The sequence below is a fragment of the Cyprinodon variegatus genome, unplaced genomic scaffold (assembly GCF_000732505.1).
Source record: "Cyprinodon variegatus isolate N-32 unplaced genomic scaffold, C_variegatus-1.0 Scaffold507, whole genome shotgun sequence".
In the NCBI taxonomy this organism is placed as follows: domain Eukaryota; kingdom Metazoa; phylum Chordata; class Actinopteri; order Cyprinodontiformes; family Cyprinodontidae; genus Cyprinodon; species Cyprinodon variegatus.
In genome coordinates this window covers 439212-462423 of record NW_015150960.1, presented here as the reverse complement: position 1 = coordinate 462423, position 23212 = coordinate 439212, and the positions used below count along the sequence as shown (strand labels likewise).

General features: G+C 36.9%; 1 protein-coding gene across 1 annotated transcript in view; it reads right to left on the bottom strand.

Moving 5' to 3' along the window:
• Window positions 1–23212, bottom strand: part of myo3a (myosin IIIA) — a 79098-nt gene that overhangs the window by 49674 nt on the left and 6212 nt on the right. The window contains exons 3-6 of the mRNA XM_015390646.1: window positions 22196–22330; window positions 8076–8180; window positions 7854–7953; window positions 427–503 (exon numbers count right to left, since the gene is read on the bottom strand). Coding sequence (XP_015246132.1) covers window positions 427–503; window positions 7854–7953; window positions 8076–8180; window positions 22196–22330 — 417 coding nt within the window. The remainder of the gene's footprint in view (window positions 1–426; window positions 504–7853; window positions 7954–8075; window positions 8181–22195; window positions 22331–23212) is intronic.

Genomic DNA, 23212 nt, shown 5'->3' with positions numbered 1-23212 from the left:
ATATATATATATATATATATATATATATATATATACTGTTTATATATATATACACATTTTAAGGATTGGCGTCTTTGTAGAAAAAAAACAACAGAAAACTGCTCAAAATTCCCAGATTGGAACAGGAACAAACTCTATATCAGCCTACTATAAAAATGAAAAACTGACATGAAAGTGTAATGACCTAAAATGGTTACTTTTAAATGTAATCATTTGTGTTCAATGACTGTATGTACTTTGGGAGCATTGAGCCATGGTTAGATAGAACATGAATGATGGAGGTTGCCATTTTTCTCTGCACATTGTGTTTGACAGCGTTATCTCTTTGATCATTATGAACTGAACTGCCCACTGGGATCTGCTCCAGGCTAATGTAGTGGAAAAAGATGAGGCTGGGGGAGCATTTATGAGGCCGTTTTCATGTACCTCGGGAGCCATCCAGAAGGGAGTTCCTACTGAGGTGTTTCTCCTCAGACGGGTATTTGTCAGCTGGGCTGAAACACCTGCAGGGAAGAAAATACACACTTCAGTCATCTTAGCCTCAAGGCTCGGTGCAGAATATGCATTGCATCTGTCTATTTATGTGTTTTGTTTCTTACAAAGCTAAGAGCTGCAGATGAAAGTGATGATTTGTCACAATGGTTACAGAAAAAAAGAGCATGCTGCTGAAGTGTTACAAGGAAGCTTTTAAATCTGCCGTGTATTGTTATAATAGATTTGTTACTATAGTGGCAAGCAAACAAAATAAACTGTACATACAGAAAGAAACATTAAAATGATTGATTACTTTGAGTTACAAATTTCTTTCTGGCTGCAGATGACTTTGTTGGACATCTCAAGAACAACATTTGAATATAATGTAAATGTAAACAGCCCTGGAAGGCTGCAGATACTCCACCATCTTGCAAGAAAAGACGTATCTTAAACTGTCAGTTTAGATATTAGAAAATGATGTAAGCATCTGTGACAGAAACTGAGAGGTAGGGAAGGGTCCTACATCCTTATTTGTGGCATAAATATCCTAGAACAGATTATGCTGACTCACAGATGTGATTTCGGTCCAAATCAGTGTCAGACCATGTTGGGATATGTCCCATGGCCAACTCTTGCTGAAGAAAGAGTAAAACCCAGAAACAAGCCCAGTTTCCAGAAAAATTAACTGCTGACTCATTGAAGGTAGCGTAGGTGGGACACTATACTGCTGCAGGAGTAAATAATGGAAAAAAGGGACTTGGTTAAAGCTATTTTGCAAAAAAAGCCAAGTCATAACTGTGCAAAAGAATATTCTTAAGCTTGAAATAAATTTCTGTGCAAAACTTTTGGATTTGGACTTGTAGAACAAAAACATGGGAAATAAAAGATGTACCCACTGAAGATTTTTATGGTAAAATGCACTTAAAAGTTTCAGATAGAACTAATTATAATAGCCAATACAGATAACCTGAATTAATGTTGTGTTTTTCATATGACAATTTCATTTAAGTACAAAAGCTACCAAGAACAATGGGAAATATGCCAAAATATGACTGTCCCCTTTTTAAATCACCCTTGAATTGTGATCACCTCAGTTTCTGAACTGTAAAAGTAAGGAAGTAACTGATTACCTTTATGACTATATAAGGTAGGCCAAAAGTTCACCCCAGCTTTAAAGGAATTAATGAAGGAATGTGAAACATTCAGAGGGATCTTGGACAAAGTAGCCTTTGTGTATTATACCCCAAGAAAAAAGAAATTTCCAAGACTTTCTAACAAATATTTTTTTTTTCAAATGTCAAAAGAAAATTATAAAAAAGTACTGTTTTTTCCATCCCGCCAAAATTAAAAGTTTTGGTTTGATCAATTTTTGATGTCGTAAAAAAAAGACTCAAGTACTGTCATTCATAAAGGAAAATTACCTTTATTTATTTATTTATTCATTCATTTTTTAACAGTTTCCTGTCTGGCAATGTGGCAATGAGAATAATTGTCTTGATGCCAAAAAGAGCCCAACAGATTTTACTTTCACGAGTGGAGCAGTACGGCTATCGCCATAGTGTTCCGCTTCATTTATGCATGTAAATAGCTTCACTATAATTCATACAGGAAGTATTTCAGATTATATGGACACTGCAATGGGAAAGTAGAACAGGAAAGGAAAAAGGAGAAAAGATGAAAGAAAGCGGAGATAAAATGGAAACAACGATAAAACATCTTCAGTCTGCTTCATCACATGCAAAGAGATCTAAAAAGAACAGCACAGCCAACGGATATAGTATAATAGATACAACAAAATAGATCCTTGATACTATTGCTGAAGTATATGTAGTATTATTTAATATGACATGCGTACTGTGGTAGCTGAAGATAAAAATATGGGCTTTCTGTGTGGAAGTGAATCTCTAAGTACCTGGAACCAAGCACCTGTAGTTGTTTGTTAGAGTGCACTTGTGCATGTAAAGTTTATCCAAAGGGAAAATGCTCAATGCTCAAAAAACAACCTGCTTCTTTGTGAAAATGCCATTGCTCTCCAAAACCTAATATCTGGTTTAGCCTATCTTGAGATTTATTTGAGTTTCCCATACAGGACGAGAAAACAATGATATCAGATTCCAGATTTTTCTTCATCCTGACATAAAGGGGGCTTTAAGGAAATCAGAGCCTTTCAACACAACAGTTAAATGTGTTATGACATTATCCCGAAAAAATTATGATGATGATGAGTGCTACTGGCTCAGCAGATTTCTACTGTAAAACCTGATCTTGTGCACCTTCCAAATCACCACGACGGCACAGGATGGAAGGAAATCCAGAGCAAAACGTCTCAGTGAGAAACATCAGAGAGGATTATAATCGTGTGTAGGAGGGAATGTAAGCAGAAAGCTGACACATGCAAACCTCACAGGTTTGTCACTAACCCACCCCCCTTAAAAATCTGGAGACATTTACATCACCTAACATCAGTCAAGCCAAACTTATAAAAATATTAATCTGATTATCTTCACTCATTTATCAATCACTCCTAAGCCCGTTGCATGGACATATGATTAAGCTGGAGTAAGGGTATGCAAAACAACTCATGCTAAAGCTCCGTCTTTTTTCACTACATTAGCCAGGAGTGGAGCCTGGTAGGCCCCACTTAATAATCATTACAGAGATAAGACTGACAATTAAAATATTCATGAGAGAGCCATGAAGGAAGATCTCTCCTGATTCTTCCACTGCTCTTTTTGGTCCATCTTTTTGCTATTTAGTGCCTCCGTTGGTGATGAGTCACAGTAGGGGCTTTATCCCCTCAGCTGCTTAGTGAAGCATCCACCCCTCCACATGTAAAAAACCCACATTAATCCCAGCACGATGCAGAGCAGAGTAAGCCTCCAGTCGTTTGTCTTGAATCACAGTTTTCATCAATTTGCTTGTTGTGACAACTATCATTCTATCACCCAAACCGCTCCATCAATATATATTCACTGTATAAAAATAGTATAAATCAGACTAGAAATCATGTTTTAGATGAAAAATAAACTTTTGGAGAATTCAGTAAACTTATACGCTTACATAAACAAAGATTATTGACTGCAAACAATGGAAATGCATAGAGGATGGTTTAGTGCGTATCTCCTGATTGATTCACAAGATTCTGGTAAGTAGAGGCACAGCTGTATTATTATTAAGTCTTTTAAATCAACACCACAAACACACAGCTTCTGTATCAGAAATCACTGGAAATCTTAAACCATAAGTTATCAGAAAGATAATTTTGGACCTCGGCACATCTTGTTCATCCTTTGGTTTGGGTACATTTTTCAAAATGCCTGAGAAAATGAAATGGTCCTAGTTAGAGCTGGTAAAAGAGTGTTATTATTCACAAAGAAGTGACTCCTGCACCCAGAAGGAACATAAAAAAAGATCACAGTTGACAACGGAGGGGGAAAAAAAGACTCTTCTGGATGTATTTAAAATAGAGGTGTTTCACCAACATTTACAATGTTACATTTGAAGAATAGTACGGATGTAATGAAGAGGCTTTTTCATGTTGTGGGGGAGTTTTAATGCATCAGTTGCTATAAACAAAGTGAGTTTAAGTTGAAATATTAAGCTATATCTCAATACATCAGCCAGAAATGAGATGTCTTGGTTTAAATTGGTCTTCTCAATGGAGGACGACCCTATGCATTATTTACAAAGGAGTTCAAAGAGATAAAGTCAAGGCTTCAAAGTGGACATCACAAAGTCCTGATCTCAATCCCATAGAAGGAGTGTATACAGCAGAGAGGGGCTCAGCATGCGGAAGGTAGCTGACAACACGGAGACAGACACACCAGTTCTGTCAGGAAGAATGGGCCAAATTTACAGTGAATTATGGTAAGAAGTTAGTGACAAAACAGAAACAAATATTGGTTGTAGTTTTAAAGGCAATTCGGTTAAAAACGGATAGTTTGTAAACGTCAGTATTTTAAGTAAAGCATATCTGTCAATATCAAATATTATAGAAAATAGAAATAATGTAAGCATTGTTGCCTTAAACAGATGGATTAAACAGTCTGATTTGATGCCAGAGAGAGATCATGTAAATATATGGTTTTAGTTGTAAACTTAAGGTCTCTGCATGGTAGGACGATATTTTTTTGTAGCAGGGATTTAGATCACTATCCTGCAACCTTTGTCTTAATTTAAAGAAATAAAACTAGACATAATTACAAAAAAAGGAGACAAGTTGAGATTATAGCGTTAAATGCACAAAGCTCAAGCTACACAAACTTTGCAAGACTTCTTGGGTCCCAAATTACTTCACACCAACTCCTTAACTCTGCTGCTACATTTTTGGTGTTTAAGCCAAGCGATACATGAGTCTTTGAGCAAAGTGATGCACCTTACATATAAAAGGCAGTGGTAGCGGCATCTCTTCAGCAGAGAGTGCATGTTGAATGACGAGAAAGCATGATGTGCTAAATCAAACCTGGCACAGGACGTCTTCTATCAGAATGACACACAGCAGTTTGAATATATGGAAAAAAAAGTGTAATTCATTTAGCTTTCAAATAGTTCTGGTGAAACTCCTTTTCAGCACCCGAGCTTTCCTTTGGGTCACTGAACATTTTTTACATCTCGCCCTCAGTTAGCGAGTTTTACATAATGTGTTTCCTTTCAAACAAACTGCAGCCTATCACAACATCCCTGGAAGTTGCAAAGCATCTCGAGAGAGCATATGTAGTGATTTTGCCTAGGCACTCACTGGCCACTTTATTTGGAACGTTTTCTCAACTGCTTTCCAACAGAAATAGTGAGTCAACTGTTTGCATCTCAGAGATTCAATGTATTTCAGCATCCAGATGGACTGAAAAGGACTTGCTGAAATTTTAACCTGAGTATCAGAATGGGAAGGATAGACCATCTACGAACAAAATGTTTAACTTTAAAGGAAAAGGAGATAGACCACAGAAAAAGTATTTATATGGACAATAACAGGTTGGAAAAACATGCCTGGTTGGATAAAGATAATCAGTTCACTAATTAAATGGTGGCGTCACTTGTTTCCCTGCGTCATATCAATGATTCCCACTAGGAGTGCTGTAAATGTATAGGGGAAAGATTCAAACCTTAGATCTACAGGAACTCTGTGATGCTTGGCGAGTGTTTGAGTCAGCTTTAATGACATAGTAGGTTCAGTCTGTGCCTCACAAAGCATTCAGTGAGTTCTGCTAATATAATCGCTTTAAAAGGGGCTTTTAATTTGTGGCCTAGTCTGCCTCTGCAGCTTTGTTTTGCTCACTGTGGATGTGTGAAAAAAAACAAAAAACAAACAGCAGTTTTTTTCCTTGACGATTTAATGATTTTCTCACATTTTTTAGAACTTGCTTTATACCACAGCCTAAATGTGATTGTTGTCCTTTGTTATTTTTTGTCTTATAAAGCTGCTTTAGAAATAAACTTTATGTACGTCATACTTTACTAAGTTATGTTCCACTGAACTAAATAAAAATTCTCCATCAAGCAACAAATAGAAAGTTTTGAAGCATCCAATGCATTTTCTTATGAACAGCAATATATATATATATATATATATATATATATATATATATATATATATCATAGTTTTTTGTATTGGCCAAGTTCTGACATCTGATTTTGAAAATTACAAACTTTTTCCCTTTTCATACATATTACATTGTTTTCGCAATAGATTTAATCTGGGCTTTATTACGTCTTTAGTTCTCTGAGTTTTTTTTAAAACTGTTTACTCTATAAATCTTTATACAAACCCTTAACCCTTATTTATTGTGTTTTTCAAATAGCTCTTTTCAAACAGACATACCGATAGCCGCCATGCCCTTCTAGTCTTTTCATATTTGGTCTCCTAATTAAATACTAAGGAAAATATATAGTTATAAATATTTTTTAAAAACATTTTAAAAGTGTTACACATGTTTACATTCAGCACCCTCACCCTTAAACATCTAAATAGAATCCAACCCAACCAATGGCCCTTAGAAGTCTGGCAATTAGTACATTATTTAGTCTAAGTATAAGTTGTCCTGTTCTAATAAGTCCTCTGGGGTTTATAAAATAAAACATAGCAAAGATACAACATGTCAAGAGATTTAAGCCTGAATAGGTTTCAAGACGACATGTCAGTCCATCAGCAAAGATCACAGTGCAACACAAATATGTATGCGACACGACGAACATCTGGAAGGTGAGTTTCTGGTCAGATGAAACTACAGTAAACTGGAAAATTATTTCTCCTTAAACATGCCTATCCCTTCAAATACACCCGGTGATGGCAGCATAATGCTCAGGGACAAGAAAACTGGCCAGATGTAGTGACAAGACAAACCTTGATTTGTGAAAAAACTGGATAGAAACAGTTAATGGGAGTGTGAGTGAAAGATGAAAAACCTGATTAGCCTGTTTTTAATCCTTCAAAACTGTGAGCTGGTGTCATTAAAGGAATTTAAAAGTTATCCAATTCAGTCACCCAACTATAGCTGTTCCCATTATTTTTATTTTAGGTGTTTGGAAAGGTTAAGCCCAAATGCACTCCTGGAGGTTAAAAACCAAAGCGGCAGTAATATTTGTGGTTCACCGTGAAGCCAAAGAGTCCTGACATTAGCTGAATTGTTTGGACTAGATCGTAGACTAACTAAAATTTAAGAAATGTTTAAAAATCAAATAAAAAATGAAATGCTGTCCCTTTAATAAAATATCAACGATTAAACATTATCTACGAAGTTATACTGTTCCAAAGCTCTGCAATAAACAGTGAGAGGAAAACAGGTACGATGGTCATGCTGAGCATTAGTGAATCCATTAAAGGCCCCTCTACTCCTCTTTATATAAGAGCTGCACACTCTGAGCTTCAAGAAAAGGCTTTTAAGAGAAGCCCCACCATTAGCAGACAAAATGCAAACCTACACGCAAGTTGAACGAGGTGGTGGGGTGGATTTTATTTGTAATGAAAACAGGCAGCTGTTTTTATTTTCCCTTTACAGCGCCTGAAGAAAACTAGGGGTGAGTCATCGCCTGTAAATAGTCAGAATCACTTTGCCTATCATGAGCTCTTCAGTTTGGTTGCCTCATTTGGTTAAGAAAGCTGAAAAAGCAAATGAGCGAAAGCACAGGAAGAATAGGTGCCCTTTGCTGTCTGGGGAACAATAGCAAAGATAGGGTGTAATGAAAAGTGTAATCATCAGCCGTGCTGTCGAGCTGGTGTAATTTTGTTTCGTCCTCTCAAGGAAACTAATTGGCGGTGCAGTTTATTTGGCAGGCAGCTCTCAGTAATGGGTTTGACCCTCTTCTGTTAAACAGAGCTAGAACACAATTTGGGCGGATAAAAACCAAAAAGAAACATTGTGTTAAAGAATCTCTCTTCATACCAAAGTCCACGAGTTTGATCCCTCCATGCGTTGTCAGCAGGATGTTATTGCCTTTGACATCCCTGTGGATGGTTTTGTTGATATGCAGGTGCTGCAACCCCTGTGAATAAAAGAGGTTAACATTTTTTTTTTGTTTTCTTTCAAGCACCTGCCAATATAATTGCCCAATTTATACCCCTTTACAACCCCTCCCCACCATCATGTTCCAACCACCACCCTTACCATCAGAGCTTCATGTAGAATAAAGGCAATAATGGCTTCTTCCATTCTCTCTCCTCTTTTTAGCATGCCTTTGGCCAGGTCTGTCACAGAGCCACCATTGCAGAGCTGAAATCAGTAGAAAAAAATGCAACAAAGTCAAGAGGGACAAAAGAGCAAAAAACTCAACATGACTCAGCACAAACAGCTCAGCTTATGCAATATTTCCAATCTATACAGAAAATTTTCACATAAAGAAGCACTGAAGGATGAAACCAGAAGATTTCAGGGGGAGGAAGAGTAATTCTGTCAGTCTACAGAGGCTTATCCTCTAGTGTCAGCTTAGTGGGGAAATGTGCACGGTTTAATCTGAGCTTTAATGACTAAGGAGGGTAAACATGCAAATTGTCCTAAAATATACTGTGTGAAATCTTCTCAAAGTAAACATTTATATTAGAAAAACTGTAGGTAGAGCTCATTGATTATGTATATTATTATTTGCTCTCGTATTGATTTGTCTCGGGATGCTTTAAGCTGTTTAGTTCTAATGGTTAGATTACAGTTAATGTTAGTAAGCTCACCAAGATAAAAAAGTAATTGCATAAAACCAATATAAATGCAGAAATGTTACATGATGAGAATTTTATGGCCAATCTAATCACTGGAGAGGCAGTGATGACACTCGCTACAAAAAACGTAAGATAAGAAGCAGGCACTGCTAAGAACAGACTGGAAGGAAACCCTGAACCAGGAAAAGGTTAACAAGCAGCAGAGATGATTGATGCAACAGTTTGTGGAGATTCTTAATGTGTGGTGCTGCAGATACACTCCGTGCTCGTAATGGTTGGTTTCCATTTCTGAACCTGCTCTGCACCGGTGGGCTCGGTTCTGCATGACTCTGCACGGTTCAGCTAGTTTCTAAAAGAACTCAATATCATTAGAGTCATCATAAAAACCAAAAGGGTAACATGATGTGATTTGTAAGGGACACAAAACATAACACAAAAATGGAAGCAAAGACAAACCTGCTGCTCAGACTATGGCTCTTAGGGGGTATTCACCCCAGCTAGTCCTTTTGTTTGGTCTGGAACAAAGGATTATTTTTTTCTTTTAATTGAGGCAGATTGTTTTCAAATTTTAGTTTTTGTAAATTAACTATAAAAGTAATTTGTGATGATCTTAATATTAACAATCCAATGGATGGAAATGACTTGGAACACAGATGCAGAATTCGAGTAAAAACTATGCATAATCTAATATGCTGCTTGTAGCACCTCTGTTCTGCAGATTTGCACTATTAGAGCTGCAGAATCACTGTCAGTGTCCAGAAAACATCATTCAATGCAGTTTTGCCACATTCTACTTCCTTATCCTATCTTGTTTCAAAGCAGTTGGAGATCACCTTTCAGGTGGGTTTGGTCCAGATAGGATTTTTGTTCATATTCAAACCTGCAAATAAGGTCCAAATCAAGGGAGAAATCGAATCAGGTTAGTTTAAAGTGGGCAAATTTTGGAAGGTATGATTATGCCATTTATAATACTCAAAGTAAAAGGAGTACAGAAGAGCTGAAATCCACAGAGGGGTGAAAAACTGAAGCACAGGAGAGGATAAGATAATGATACCTGATGCTATAGCAGACATACACACAAAAATCCCAGTGAACAAACAATTAATGGCTGAAGAATAACAAGAGTGCTATGTATGTTTTTGCTACAAACCATCAATTTTTGTGTCTTAATGAGTTTCCCAGTGATGGGATTTTTTTCCCTTGCTTTGGTCAACTTGCAGTTGCAGTACAATTTCAAAATGTGTGAAATTATGTCTAGTTTTCTCTTCAACAAATAGCATCAAGCCCTGTAACAGCAAGGTAAAACTTTGAGTGAGTGGTACCCTAAAACGAAGAAGACCATTACATTGTAGGAGAAAACAGCTTAAAGACTATTTCTAACAAAAATGAATGGCAGAATCAGATCATTCTAATATAATCCATATAGCATAAAAGCCTCACATTTTGAATTGAAATAATGAAAGACATTGCATTTTGATGAGATTCTAACCTATTGTGGTGCACCTGTGTTACTGACAGATTTTTACTGCAATATAAAGTTCCTTGCAGCAAACAGGCGCCAAGTGTTTTTCCTTTGTGTGTTTGTAGATGTTTTCCTTTTTTTTTTTGATCTGCAACACTATATGGACTCTGCTGTCAATAAATATCTCTCTTGGAAAATTACAGTAAATTACCCTGTGGGTTGCCTTGGCAACAATAATAACCCCTAATTTGGGCCTGTCTTCAGGAGATGCCAAAGGTATAAGAGAAATAAAAACATCAAGGATGACAATGTGCCAGAAGCTTGAAAGAAGAGAGGGTTGATTTTATCCGTAAATGTCGCTCATACAAAGAGACGTTCACTAGGAGTGGTTTAGGAATCCCTTCTCTCTCATAAATAATACTAAAAAATGCTTATTATTATGGCGAATATTTCACTGTATTGTATATTTATACCCATTACTGCATGAGATGAATGACCACTCTCTTCTTTTCAGTAATTAGAACAATGATTCACTTTCTACTGCCTATCTGAGGCTGAGGTGTAAACCTTAAAAGATATTCATAAACATTCCTACAGTATCTTCAGTCACAACCATTGGGGAAATACAAATCAGCTCCCCACAACCTTTACTACTAGACTTGCATGTAGCTTGACTGCAGTTTTGAAAACCTTCTTCACTGTCACAGTTTTCCGATGCAGTCAGCACCTGCTATCCTATACTCACGTTTCTGAAGTATTATAAATTTCCTTGATCCTGTCAGAGTCTATTGCCTCTGAAAATGTGAAGTGCCAGTGAGAAGTTTAAATATGAGGATAAGGGTAATTCATTAGGGCTCACAAATGAAAATGTATTATGAATTTTCCCCTTTCTTATACGTATTCTAAATGTTGCAAACAGGTAAATATATGCAAATGCTTTAATAAGTAATATGGACCCTGACCAGGGGTCTCATTTATAACATATTGCATAGGACCAATACTAGAATGGTAGTTACACCAAAAAAAAATCTGACTTATAAGACACACAACCACAAAACAAGCAATTTCCCTTTTTTTTAAATCACAGCTGTGCTCAAAGTTTGCATGGAAGGCTCGACCTCAGTGGACTGCTTTCAACCATACAGTAAATGGTCCATGCAGTGCACTGCATTGATGTCATTGTTACAGACACATCCCACAGGGAGGAGGCCTAGGAGATGACCCAGGGAATGCTAGCTTAGGATCACCTCAGGCTGCCCCCAGCAGAGCTGGAGGAGCTGTCTGAGGAGAGGAGTGTGGAGTCTGCTGTGCCCGCAACTTGGTACCGGACAAAGAAGAAGACTAAGAGTATGAGTACGATAAGTGCTCTTTGGCCACCATTAGATAGCAACTGCTTCCCAAAGGTGATGCATTAAATCTGATTTCTTATTTATTGAATTACTATTCATTACTGCCCCCATGTCCACATTAAGGCGGTAGATGTTGGTCCCGGTAAAGACTTGTTTTTTTGGTTTGTTCCTAAAAACTTTTTTTTTTTATTTCCCACTAAATATGGTCCCATTTGAACAAGTAACTATACAATTATTCTGCTGACTGACAATAGCAAAGTGGAGATTTTTAGAAAATGTTTTTTCTATCACATTAGGTGCAAAGTTACACAGCTGCAAAAAAAAAGAATATTTTACCAGTTGTAAAATGTGACTGAGTTAGCGTGATGGCGTGGGAATGCTTTGATGCTGCAGGACTTGGAGAAAAGCAAGCAACGGAGCCATGTGTTTTGCAGGCTTTATCAGAACATCCTGAATGAAAACATCCAGTTGTCAGTTCATGACCTTAAGCTTCGACATCAGGAGAGTATTATGGTTTTGGAGTGGGCTTAACAAAGTCTGGAGTCAAATCAAATATTGTAGGGCTTCCTTAACTAGACCTTTTATACAAGGAGACCCTTCAAAGAAAATGTAACAATTCTGCAAAGACTAATTTCCACTTATGAAAGGTATGGTATGAAAGAAGTTAAGGTAGAAGTACCTACATTATATTTGACTGTTGGTAAAATTAGGAAAAGTTTCAGTGTGATATGGAAGTGAAATGCTTTTCACAGCACTGAATAAACTAACTGCTAATTTGATGTAATTTTGTCCCATTTTAGTTGTATCTTGTAAGAGTCTTTTTCATTATTTTTTCTCACTCTCTCCCAAACATTGAGTAGAACTTATAGGCCTAGCTTGTATGATAAACCTCAAACAGAAACATAGAGCCAAGGGCAACAGGTTCAGCTGATCTCTTCAAAAATATTTCTGTTTATTTGTTGCTGAGAGTCTCTGGCCTTGAATAAGAGCTGGCATAAGGCTTTAACACTTTACCACATCCATTTTCTACCCATCTATCAATTACACTCTCCATCAACAACCCAGAGGGTCCTTGTCAGATAGATAGTATGCATTTGAACCACTGTAAGAGTAGTTTAGTCACTTCTACTGTTCTCTATCAGACATGCAGGCAATCTGCAGTCCAGCATTGAATACTGCTGAGGGATTTCACAGAGAACTCAGGACTTCAACAATTAGCTGCAGCGTACATCAGCCCATATTAAGTGCCATCATAATTAAATTATCCAGGGCAGAAACAGAGATCCACATTAACTTGTACTGTGATGTTTTAAATGTTAGTGGAGATATAGGTTTGTGGTCTTTGCGGCAGAGCTCACCATTGGACATCAGAGCTGGAAATTAACATTCATCTGCATGCAGGTTACACACGCCACATTAGATGCTTCAGGGATTGTGTGATTTGAGTTATATTTAGTGACCTTTAAAACATTTCCAAAAGTGATCATGAAGACAATGAGATTTAAGTTTCATTTCAATTTCCGTCATAATCATGATCACTTTAAAAGTTTTATTAGATCTGATATTTAGACTGTGCCATGCTCGAGAAATTCATTTTAGATTTATTGATAATCAGATAAGGCTGAGATGTTAGATTTTGATCACATTAGCACGGGAACATTTTTAAATCTGTTTTGACAGGATGATCTCTAATGATTTACATTGATAGAAGGATGGAGCAATGCAGAGCATAAAGCTAAAATGCAAAGCTCTTTTTTAAACAAATGCTTTTTTTTGCTAGAAAATGTAAGCAGTACATGTTTCTATGGTTACCATGATAAAGATTTCAGGCAAAAGCAATTTTGATAGGAAGGGACAGAATGTTTGATTGAATATTTCAAAGCCACATTTTTTAACTTTTTTTGTACCTTAAAACCAGACACGTCTTTACAATAAGATTTGTAAATTTTTCAAGGTGTTTCAAAGCAAACATTCTTCACATTTTGGACTTTTTTAAATTTCTGAAATATTTGTGTGTTCGAACTATTAGTAAAAAAAAGAAAAAAATATTAGCTCTCTGTTTTACTTCATAGATTTTTTAGGACTTGGACATGTTTGATTATCTATATTTCAAAATCTATTATGGTTATGTTTGCTGCGAAAAGACTGGATCATCATAAACAGAATAGTGTGTTTTTCACATGTTGGATCTGTGAAGCATTTAGAATAGAATCAAATTTAATAGAACAGAATAGAGCAAAACAGAATAAAATAGAACAAAAATATCTCATTGCCCCTCGCCATTGGTATTTAGTTGTCAGTATTAAAGCAGAAGGCAAATGAAAGCAAAAAAGTTAATCCCTAAATACAATACAAATGTATCTTGATTAAAACAAAACTTATAAATTCTGAATCAAAAATAGGGTTCAAAAATTTGTTTAGACTATACCAGGGGTAACCAATTAAAAATCAGCAACAGAATATTACACTGAAACAAAAAGCAGGTTTTTATGCTTCCATGTTATATATTTGTTATAAATATGAATTTTTGAATTAAAAAAAATTTTTTTTTGAAGTAGAGAACAACAATAGTCCAGTTTGGTATATAGACAATTGCCTGATTCACATACTTTACAAAACACCAGAAATGAAATTGTTATATTTTCTTTTTGATGGCTAAATGAGAGCAGTTGGCTTTAGGCTGCCCTGCAAGGCTTTAAAACTGGGTTTCAATGGAGACCAAGCCATTCTCAAGTACATATCAAGGTGCTCATTTTGAGCCTGGATCAATATTTATTTTTGATTATGTTCATGGTGGAGAATCCTGCTTCCTCCTGTAGGTTGAGCCAAACACACTCAAAATGAGCAGGATCATTTTTGAGCACAACATTTCACTTTTCTCTCACCAGTTCACCGCAGTTCTTCCAGCCGGTCAAACTTTCTCTGTTTTCTAATTCTTATCATCTTTTCCTTTTTTCCCATTGCCCAGCTTGCTACAGGTTTGCCTGCTGTGTCTAAAAGTAGCAGAAGCAGCAACCCAGACTGACAGCTCATTGGCTAATTTGTCAATCAATCAATCAATCAAATAATCAATCAAACTTCCTTATTGTCAACTGCAATTTACATTGCAATCGAAATTTCAGTTTCAGTACAACTGTTCATCACAATACGTCACCTACATTCGGGTGGGGGGCTGAGAGGGGGGAACGGATTAACTGAGGCCATGCGTGCCACAGAACGTTCTTATGGCTTGCCAGGTTCCCACCGGTTACCTGGCTTCCCAGGTCCCAGACGGTTACCTATAGTGCTGTCCTTTATCTCTGTGGAAAGGCAGGAGCCACATTGGGGAAGACAATTTACCATATTAACCATATTATTACAATATTATTAAGAGAAGCAGCGCAAGTGAAGTTAGACAATGTCGCCGGACACCATGTGGTAATTGATAAATGTTTTAAATCAGGTTGGGGGTCGGATTAGCCAGCTGGTGCGTCCGGATCCGAACCATGGACCTCTGTACTATACAGTAAAAGAAAAAAAATCATCTGTTTGAGTGAGAAACATAGCAGGATGCTGGAAACCAACAAAGTTTCAATCTAAAACCACTCTTGAAAAGAAGAAAAAGTGACGATTTAAAGGTATAAACTGAAATAGAAAGCATTAGTTTAAATAACTATAAAGCAGATAAGCACAAAAATGTATTTGTTGTGTTTGCATAAACTCTTGGGAAAAAAAAGGTTGATCATATCCAAGCTAACCCTAACCAGCAATTTAAACCTCGGATCTAAGAGTGTCGACAGGGCAAAATTGATCTAAAAACCCATTAAAAAACTTTTAGATTAATTCAATTCCTTTATTTTTCTAAGAAGAATTTATCTTTGGGTTCTGTTTTTAACTGGCCCAAGTTCTAAAAAAAAAAAAAAAACCTAACCTCTTTTTTATGTAAACATAATAGAGTACCATGATGAAAGTAGCCAAGAAAAGCAAAACAATTAGATCCCTCTATTTACTAAACTTTCATCTATATAATTATCTTAAAATCAAACTGTTTAGCATCAATTTCTGGGTCATTCAGGTTCACTTTCCTTCCTTCATGTTCTGTTAGTTTCGAGAGAGGTTTTAGTTTCAAAGATTGGAGCGAATGCCGTGAATATTAAGTGGACCAGTCTCCATTTCAAATCAGGTCAGGTGCTCGTTTAGTCATGTAAATAAATACAGTCCATCAAAGACGAGCCAAAGAAGTAGATGAAACAAACCTAAAGATGAAACAAATTTAAAAATTGATTGATGTTTAAAAAAAAAAGAAAAGGTTGTGTTTTTTTATCTTTAATTCAGCATTAATGAATGCATTGTTTGAGGAAAATGGTGTGTTTGTGCACACATTACATTTTGGATCATGTCCAGAGGCAAGCTGCTCGATTGTTCCTGCAGCCTTATCATTTTCACTGGCATTAAAAGGTGAGTCTAAAGGAGGATTAAACTTTTAAACCTCATTGTTAATTAACACCCACAGAAGCTGAGGCAATGAGAAGTTTACAGTTGATCTTATGCAGAGCCACACCAGTAGACATTAGGGATAAAAAATAAAATTAAATTGTTTGTTTCCTTATTCAGTGTGTGTGTTGCTAAAGTAGAATTGATCAAATATCACCAATTATAGCAGCGTTCTTAAGTTTCTTTGTTGTCAGCTGCTGGTTTTCTGCTCATCATACTCTGTGATACCGTACCCTCCCTGCTTGAAGCTACATTTTGTTGCAAAAGTATCATGTCATTTTGAAAAACTTACTTACTTTAGATTAAACCTAATGAAAATTATTTTTTACAAAAATAATGCATGTGTCACAGCTATTAGTAGCCCTCACAACACAGTTTCTATCTTATATACTAAATATATCTTATATTTTACTTCTCACATTGATTACATACAGTGAGATTTAAGTCTTCTACGGTGTACTCACAGAAGGAGGCTCCTTTGGTTTGTTTTTTTGATCCAGGCTATAGACAAACTTTTTTTTCTTTTTCATTTGGAGCAGTTCACCATGTACTTTGTGAACTAAGCAAGATATTACTGTATCACACATGATGATTATTGCTCCACTCCTAAGTGCTGCTCTATGGTCTTCATATTTCTCAATGGTATTGTCAAGGAAAGCTCCTTAAGTGTACACTTTACCAGTTTTGATTTCTTGTTTTATTAACAGTGTTGATGAATGCATGCTGCAAGCCAAAGAAGACAATATGCCCTGACCTACCCTTGCCAACCAGACTGAATTATACGGAGCGTTATTCAGTCTGGTAAACCGCTATTGCTCAATCATAGCATGGAAGGCAGGACTTTACGATGCGCCGCCTGTGGCGACTGCAACGGAGCAATATAATGCCCTTTCTGACGCCCTAAGGGAAATTTAGCTAACCTTAACAAAGAGCATCTTTGCTATTTTCTGCTTGATGTGTCTCATAGACTACAAAATTATCAAAACAAAGTGCATCGCTTGTAGTTTTTGCATCACCTCTGCAGTTATCTGATTGGTTCCAACATGATGACTTTGGCCCTGTTAGTCCTGTCTATGAAATCCAGCTCTACCAGCTCTATACCAGAGTTATACACCTGATCCACATTATACAGACAGCAACATTACAAAAATGAAAGATTATAGGTATGACGTTAGTAGTGCTACAGTGTCTAAGTAAGTCCAAAAAAGCATATGTTTTTTCTAGATGGGTGGGACCAAACTTAGTAATTTGAGGTTTATTACAGCGAGTCTTCAAGGTCCTGAAGTAGGAAAGCAGTCCAGAACTAAAACATTGGATGAGTTATCATTCTCAGAATAACTTCAATCAGACGAACCCTCCAAGGAAGGTCTACTAATTTCCCATGGATTCTAAATAAGTTAATAATGGCTCTCACTGTGGGCTCCCCAAAAGAAACTTTTCAAACTGATCAAAGTCAGTGACTTTGTGTCTCAACTTTTCTGAAATTCCTTCAGATTGGGGCATGAAGCCTAGCATTTTGCGATGTCTTTGCAGACTTGTTGTTTTAATAATCTGGGCTGGATTGATATTCAACCAAAAAAAAGATATGGTTGATCACAATTAATTTATTTTTGTGCGAGGGGAGTGATTACATTTTCATATACTGACAGTGTAACCCTAAAATCCCACCATCCACAGTGACCCGCTCCAGACCTCCTGTGAAAAGCAAAGCCTACAGCCTCCGCTGTTCCTCTCGTCCTGCTCTGCTCCGACTTCCTCGGGACGTGAGGAGAGCATCTGCAATATCATTATTAACTTCATAGGGGTAAAACATGTGGTAATGATCGCTTAATCTAATATGACATTTAAAAAAAATCCCCATCAGCAACCAGCATATGTGCAGTTTTTGAGCAAATTTTGTAACAGGGATAACTAGGATCATACAAAATTGGTTAGTATGAACTATGTTTGTTCTCTACTTCCAAATTCAGCATCTCCTTATCCATGCCTGCGATAAGAAGTTTGTTTTGAAGTTGTCAGATGCGCTTTTTGGAAGTTTTGACTGGATTTGATTAAACTTTAAAGCATCTCTGTATTAAATAAATATTTGATGGAGATGAGAAATCTGCTTCCTGGTATGTTGAAGTACCAATAGTTTGCATCCAATCATTTAATTAAACGGTCTTAGTTTTTGGGAATATATAAGAATTATGCTCTAATTTGTAAATACTGAACTGTCGTTACTATATTTTAATTTGACAAATCTGATCTTTTTGCCATTCTTTTTACTGTTTTTTTTGCAATCGCGGATCTTGACCTGAAAGGACCGAAGCGTAGCAAAAAATAGCTCGGCTCCGTATTTTGATGGTGACAGACGGAGAAGATGTACGTGTACAGTGACGAGCGGAGTAGCAGTGGATCTGGAAATGTTCTCATTGATTAAGATGAGACACAAGTACTCCGCACGACATACATGAGCAGGGTGGAGCGCTGACGGAGTATGTGGAAACTGGGGGTAAGGCGGGGTCTTAAGGTTCTGTGTGTGTGGGTGCTCTGGCCAAGTCCCAGAATGATCCCTTAGGTGGCTAATGGCTCCCAGAATTGTGCCATACTGACAATGGGCTATAGAGAATGTGTGTTGGGTGTTCTGAAGGTCTCCAATAGACCTCTTTCCAGGGAGTCTTGCTGCTGGGACTTGCCCTGAAAGGCCAGGTACTGCAGTGTGGTTGTTTAGGATGGGCTTGTGCCCTGCATCCAACTCCCTCCCTTGCTCTTGTGGCTCACGCATGACCTACTTCTGTGTGTGCTTTATGGCTGCCCTGGGGTGATGCATTGTATTTGGCTGTCTGGTACTACTGCAACCCAACAGAGCACTTTCCACCAGTCCTTTGTTACTCTCAGGTGCTGTATTTCATTCATTCATACACACATATATACAAACCACAAAACATATAATCTAAAACTCTGAAGCTTATAAAAACATAGGTTACAATTAAATCAGTGTGGCCTGCCTAATAATGATGGATCAAGTCTGGATTTCATAAAGTTAAACATGCAATTACTGCAAATTTGACATATTCTGTCTACTGAACAAAGATGCCATGCCTGAGTTGTTGTGATTTGTGGTGAATTTCTCTTCAAAGATTCTCTTATTTTTACTTATATATTTTTCACAATTTTGCAATATGACAGAAGAGGGAACAATATAAAATCCAATAAAGAAAAGTACATTAACGTTTTTTAAAAATATGACTTTTCATAAGCAGGTTTTTCCCCTCATTAACATTTTTCTTTGATGCAACATTGGTCTTTCAAATGAAAAGCAAACCCAAATCAGTGTCTCATTTTCGGTTAGAGAACAAAAGTTACCCAATCATCGATCTCTTGGAAGTATTTTTAACCTCACTAAGCCAGCTTCCGCACATGAAAGATTGCTCATTTCTGCCCAGATCTGCAGCCATAAAGGAACGCACTACAGAGTCAAAGCCAAAAGCTCCAAGACCTCAATAAAGCGGCTAACAAAGAAGAGGATGCAGCTTTCTATGAATTCAGCTCATAATGAGTGGTCTTCTGTGCAAAAGGCTCCTCTCATTCCAGCAAGAGGATGGAAAATTATAGTTTCAAAAGAAGGAAGAGTAACCATGGTGAGTGTCCATCTCTCTACGTTCTTTTCTGTCATTTACCTCCTGACACTCGATCTGTACCTTCTTCACACCGCTCAGGCACATTAATAACCTCACAGCACCGACACAGCCACTCACTAAACTGTCAGGCAGTGATTTCAATCTCAGCATTAGCCACCAGAGTTAGAATGCTGCAGGATTCTTGCAAGGGAAATGTGCAGTCAAGGAGTAAACAAAGGTCACATGATATTTGCATAACAAAGGAAACATGGCCTTTCTTCAGTGGCAGTACTTGCTAGAATGGTGCCCTGGCTAGGCACTTTCTTACAAACCCAAAAAACGTAATATTTCTTAAAAGGACACATAACTTCCATCTATCCATACTCTACCAAAAGGTGGAGAACACCCTGAACAGGACTCACATCAATCATAGAGACAGACAGCCTTGCACATACACCTAAGGGCAATTTAGAGATGCCAATCATCCTAACAGTCATGATTTTAGACTGTGAAAGAAATGGGTACCCAGAAGGAACCCATGCATGCACAGAAAAAAAAAACAACAACAAAAAAAAAACATGCATAATTAGTACAGAAAGACCTTAAACCAGTATTCAAATCCAGGGCCTTCTGGTTGCAAGGCAACAGTGCAACAAACTGTACCGCTGTGCAGCTCTGGATAGACAACTTTATTTAGATACTGAAATATGCAAAGTCCTTACCTTAAACACAACAACAACAAAAACTAAACCAACAGAGTAAGTTCTATGATTAGCTGCTGATAGCTATATAAGCAATAGAGGTAAAGGCTGTATTTTCTAGCCTTCTAAATATTTATTTTTCAAAATTAGCTGCAACACCCTAGATCATTCCTCCCAGGGCAGTGAGCCCTATTTCCTATATTACAAATCACTGCTGCCTTTAAGCAAGCACCACCAAAGAAGGTGAGGTAAAATGTATTTGTGATAAAAGATTGTATTTATCTCATGTTTTTGCATGTGTCCTTCTTTAATTTTGCATGACTTCCGAATAAGGCATGCTCAAGGATCTGTGTAAAGGTCTGGAGGAAGAATGGTAATGGAAAGGACTAGAAACACAAGATGGAAAGTTGAGACTATCTGTTGGTACTGCACAGCACAGCTGTTGTCAAAGCAGAACACACAGTGATTTGATTGCAAACATATAGAATCCTCCTTTAGCAGCAAATAGACCAACATCACAAAGATCACAGGACACAGAGCATGACAATAAATTGTATTTCTTGCGTTTCAGCTGAAAAATGTATCACACCACAGAATGTGATGCAGATATCAACATATTAAGGTTGGGGCACAACAACTCTAAATTTAAAGCATAGGGTAGATTTGAAAGGTATTCAGGAGGCTATAGTTTTCAGTCCTTTTTATTCAGCCCTAGCCCAATGGAGGAAAAACAGGTCCCCATACAACAAAACCTTTACTGTACTAAACTGTACAGTTTTTTTGTTTTTTCCAGATGGCCTTAACCAATAAGCTATTATTAAATGCAGCCATTGTTTGCAGCTTTTCTTAACTTGCAGTTTGTTTTGCTTCTTGCTGCATTTTCCTTTGGAATGTGTTTTTCTGTGTGTTGATATCATTTATCTTTTTTGCAGCCAGTATTTTGTTTGCAAAGCTTGTCTCTATACTGTTAAAATGTCTTCTTTGCGGCATTTTTCCTTTATGTGTTTTGGGTTTGAATAATTTTTGTGTTTGCAGGACTTTTTGAACTTGCTGTGAATTGATGCATTTACATGGCCCCCATATAATTCAGTCTTGTGTATCAGAGATTCAGCTTCCCTATACAGTTAAGCTACTGCTTTAAAAATAGATTTAGGAAATATTAGGGCAGCAGTTTAAATTAATACACCTTCGTTTTACTTGAATTACATTTTTCTTGTGTTGCCCATTTTGAAGAATGTGTAAAAGCAATTGTATTTTTTTTTTTTTTCTTTGAATTCTTGGACATACATTTTTTTTTTTCTGGTGGAAAAAGACCATTTTAAATGAAGTTCTGAATCAAATTCTTTTGTTAAAATATATTTAGCATAAAATATATTATAGTTCATTTGATGTCCCCAAGTTTGTCCTGAGTGCAGGTGCTAAATCAGTAAATTAGTAAATGAGTAAACACCGATATTGGATATTTTGCCAGATCTCATTTTGTTCTCATCTGAGCAGGGCCTCCATTACACGCTTCTCTAAAACCTAAAATTTAAGAAGACTGTGTGGCGGCAGATAAAAGAAGAAAAACTGGTGCTGGAGGTAAGGGGTTTTTACAGTACATGTACAAAGAGAAGTAGAAAATGTTCTTGAAAAGCATAGATTCTGTATAACAGCATGTGAAGGAATGTAAAGCCAATTGAAGATATCAGCCTCAGATGTTGTAAAGTAATCTGCAGAGACATCCCTAGGGTATAGAAATCCCTGCTCTGCTGCTCACTGTAAAGCCACCCCTATAATGCGAGCTGGCATAGGACCAAATCCCCCAGGTGGCCTGTAAGTAAACTCCTGGGATGCCCATGGTGGCTAAAACTCTTACACAATCCCTGCTCAGGCTGAGGTGCCAACGCAAATATCTAGCAAGAAACTCTACAAAATGTACAATCAGGCTTTTACCATGCAACCAGGCACCACTGGCCATCCATAAAACGCTGGTTTGTTATCCTTACCTCCAGTACAAGCCACAACTGATCCCCACATTTCAGATCCTTCTTGTAGAACATCCCATAAAACTTGACAACATTCGCGTGGTCGGAGAGAGCTTTGAGGATGTTGTATTCTGCCTCAATCTCCTCATCTATATCCTACATGATTGAAGAACAAAGATGAGTTAGAATTAGAAGAGTCACATTTTCATTACATCATATCATTAATATCTTCTCTAAATGGACTACCTTGACAATTTTGTATGTGAAAGAAACATGAGACGTGTGGTGCACCTCTTCAATTATAGAAGGAAATGAACGAATTAAGGTTAAAAAAAAAAACAGATCAAACCAGTACTCCGCTTGACTCCTGTGAATGTCTAATTTGTGTAATTTCATTACCAAACTGGATGAAATATATAATTTGTTTTTTTTCTTCAGAATCCTTAAAAAACTTCCAAATTGATTGATTCACTAAAATGGTAGAGTAAATTTTAGGTGAAAATATTTAAATATGAATTGCAAAGTCTGATAACAATAGTCTGCAGCTTACATTTGAATTTACTTGATAGAATAAAAAGCTTCATATGAGTTTTTAAAGAGAAAAAAAATATGCACCACATGTTTAAAATAAACAGTAAAAAGAAAATTAGTTCAAACAGAACAGGAAGCATCAAAAGTTTTTTATCATGCCTGTGTTCAGGTCTGAAAACCGTGACATTATCAGATTTTTGTTTGTTGCTCTACAAACTAAAATAAATGCATCTCACTAATTTGGTCTAAAATTGTGTTCTGGCTCAATGAAGAAAGAGGAAAGACAGAAAGTCAGAACAGCATAAAATAAATCCTCAAGGCTAATCTGCTGAGATGATTTTCCTATTGTATTGGAAAGACGAGGACAGTGTAAGAGACTAGGGTTTATGCAACCAGAGGCTTGAGACCAACCATATATGACTCAGCGTTGATTTTCAAGTACACTTCTTTAGGTAAACGCATGATATAATATTTTAGTGTCTGACTCAGCAGGTTGAAAACCCACTG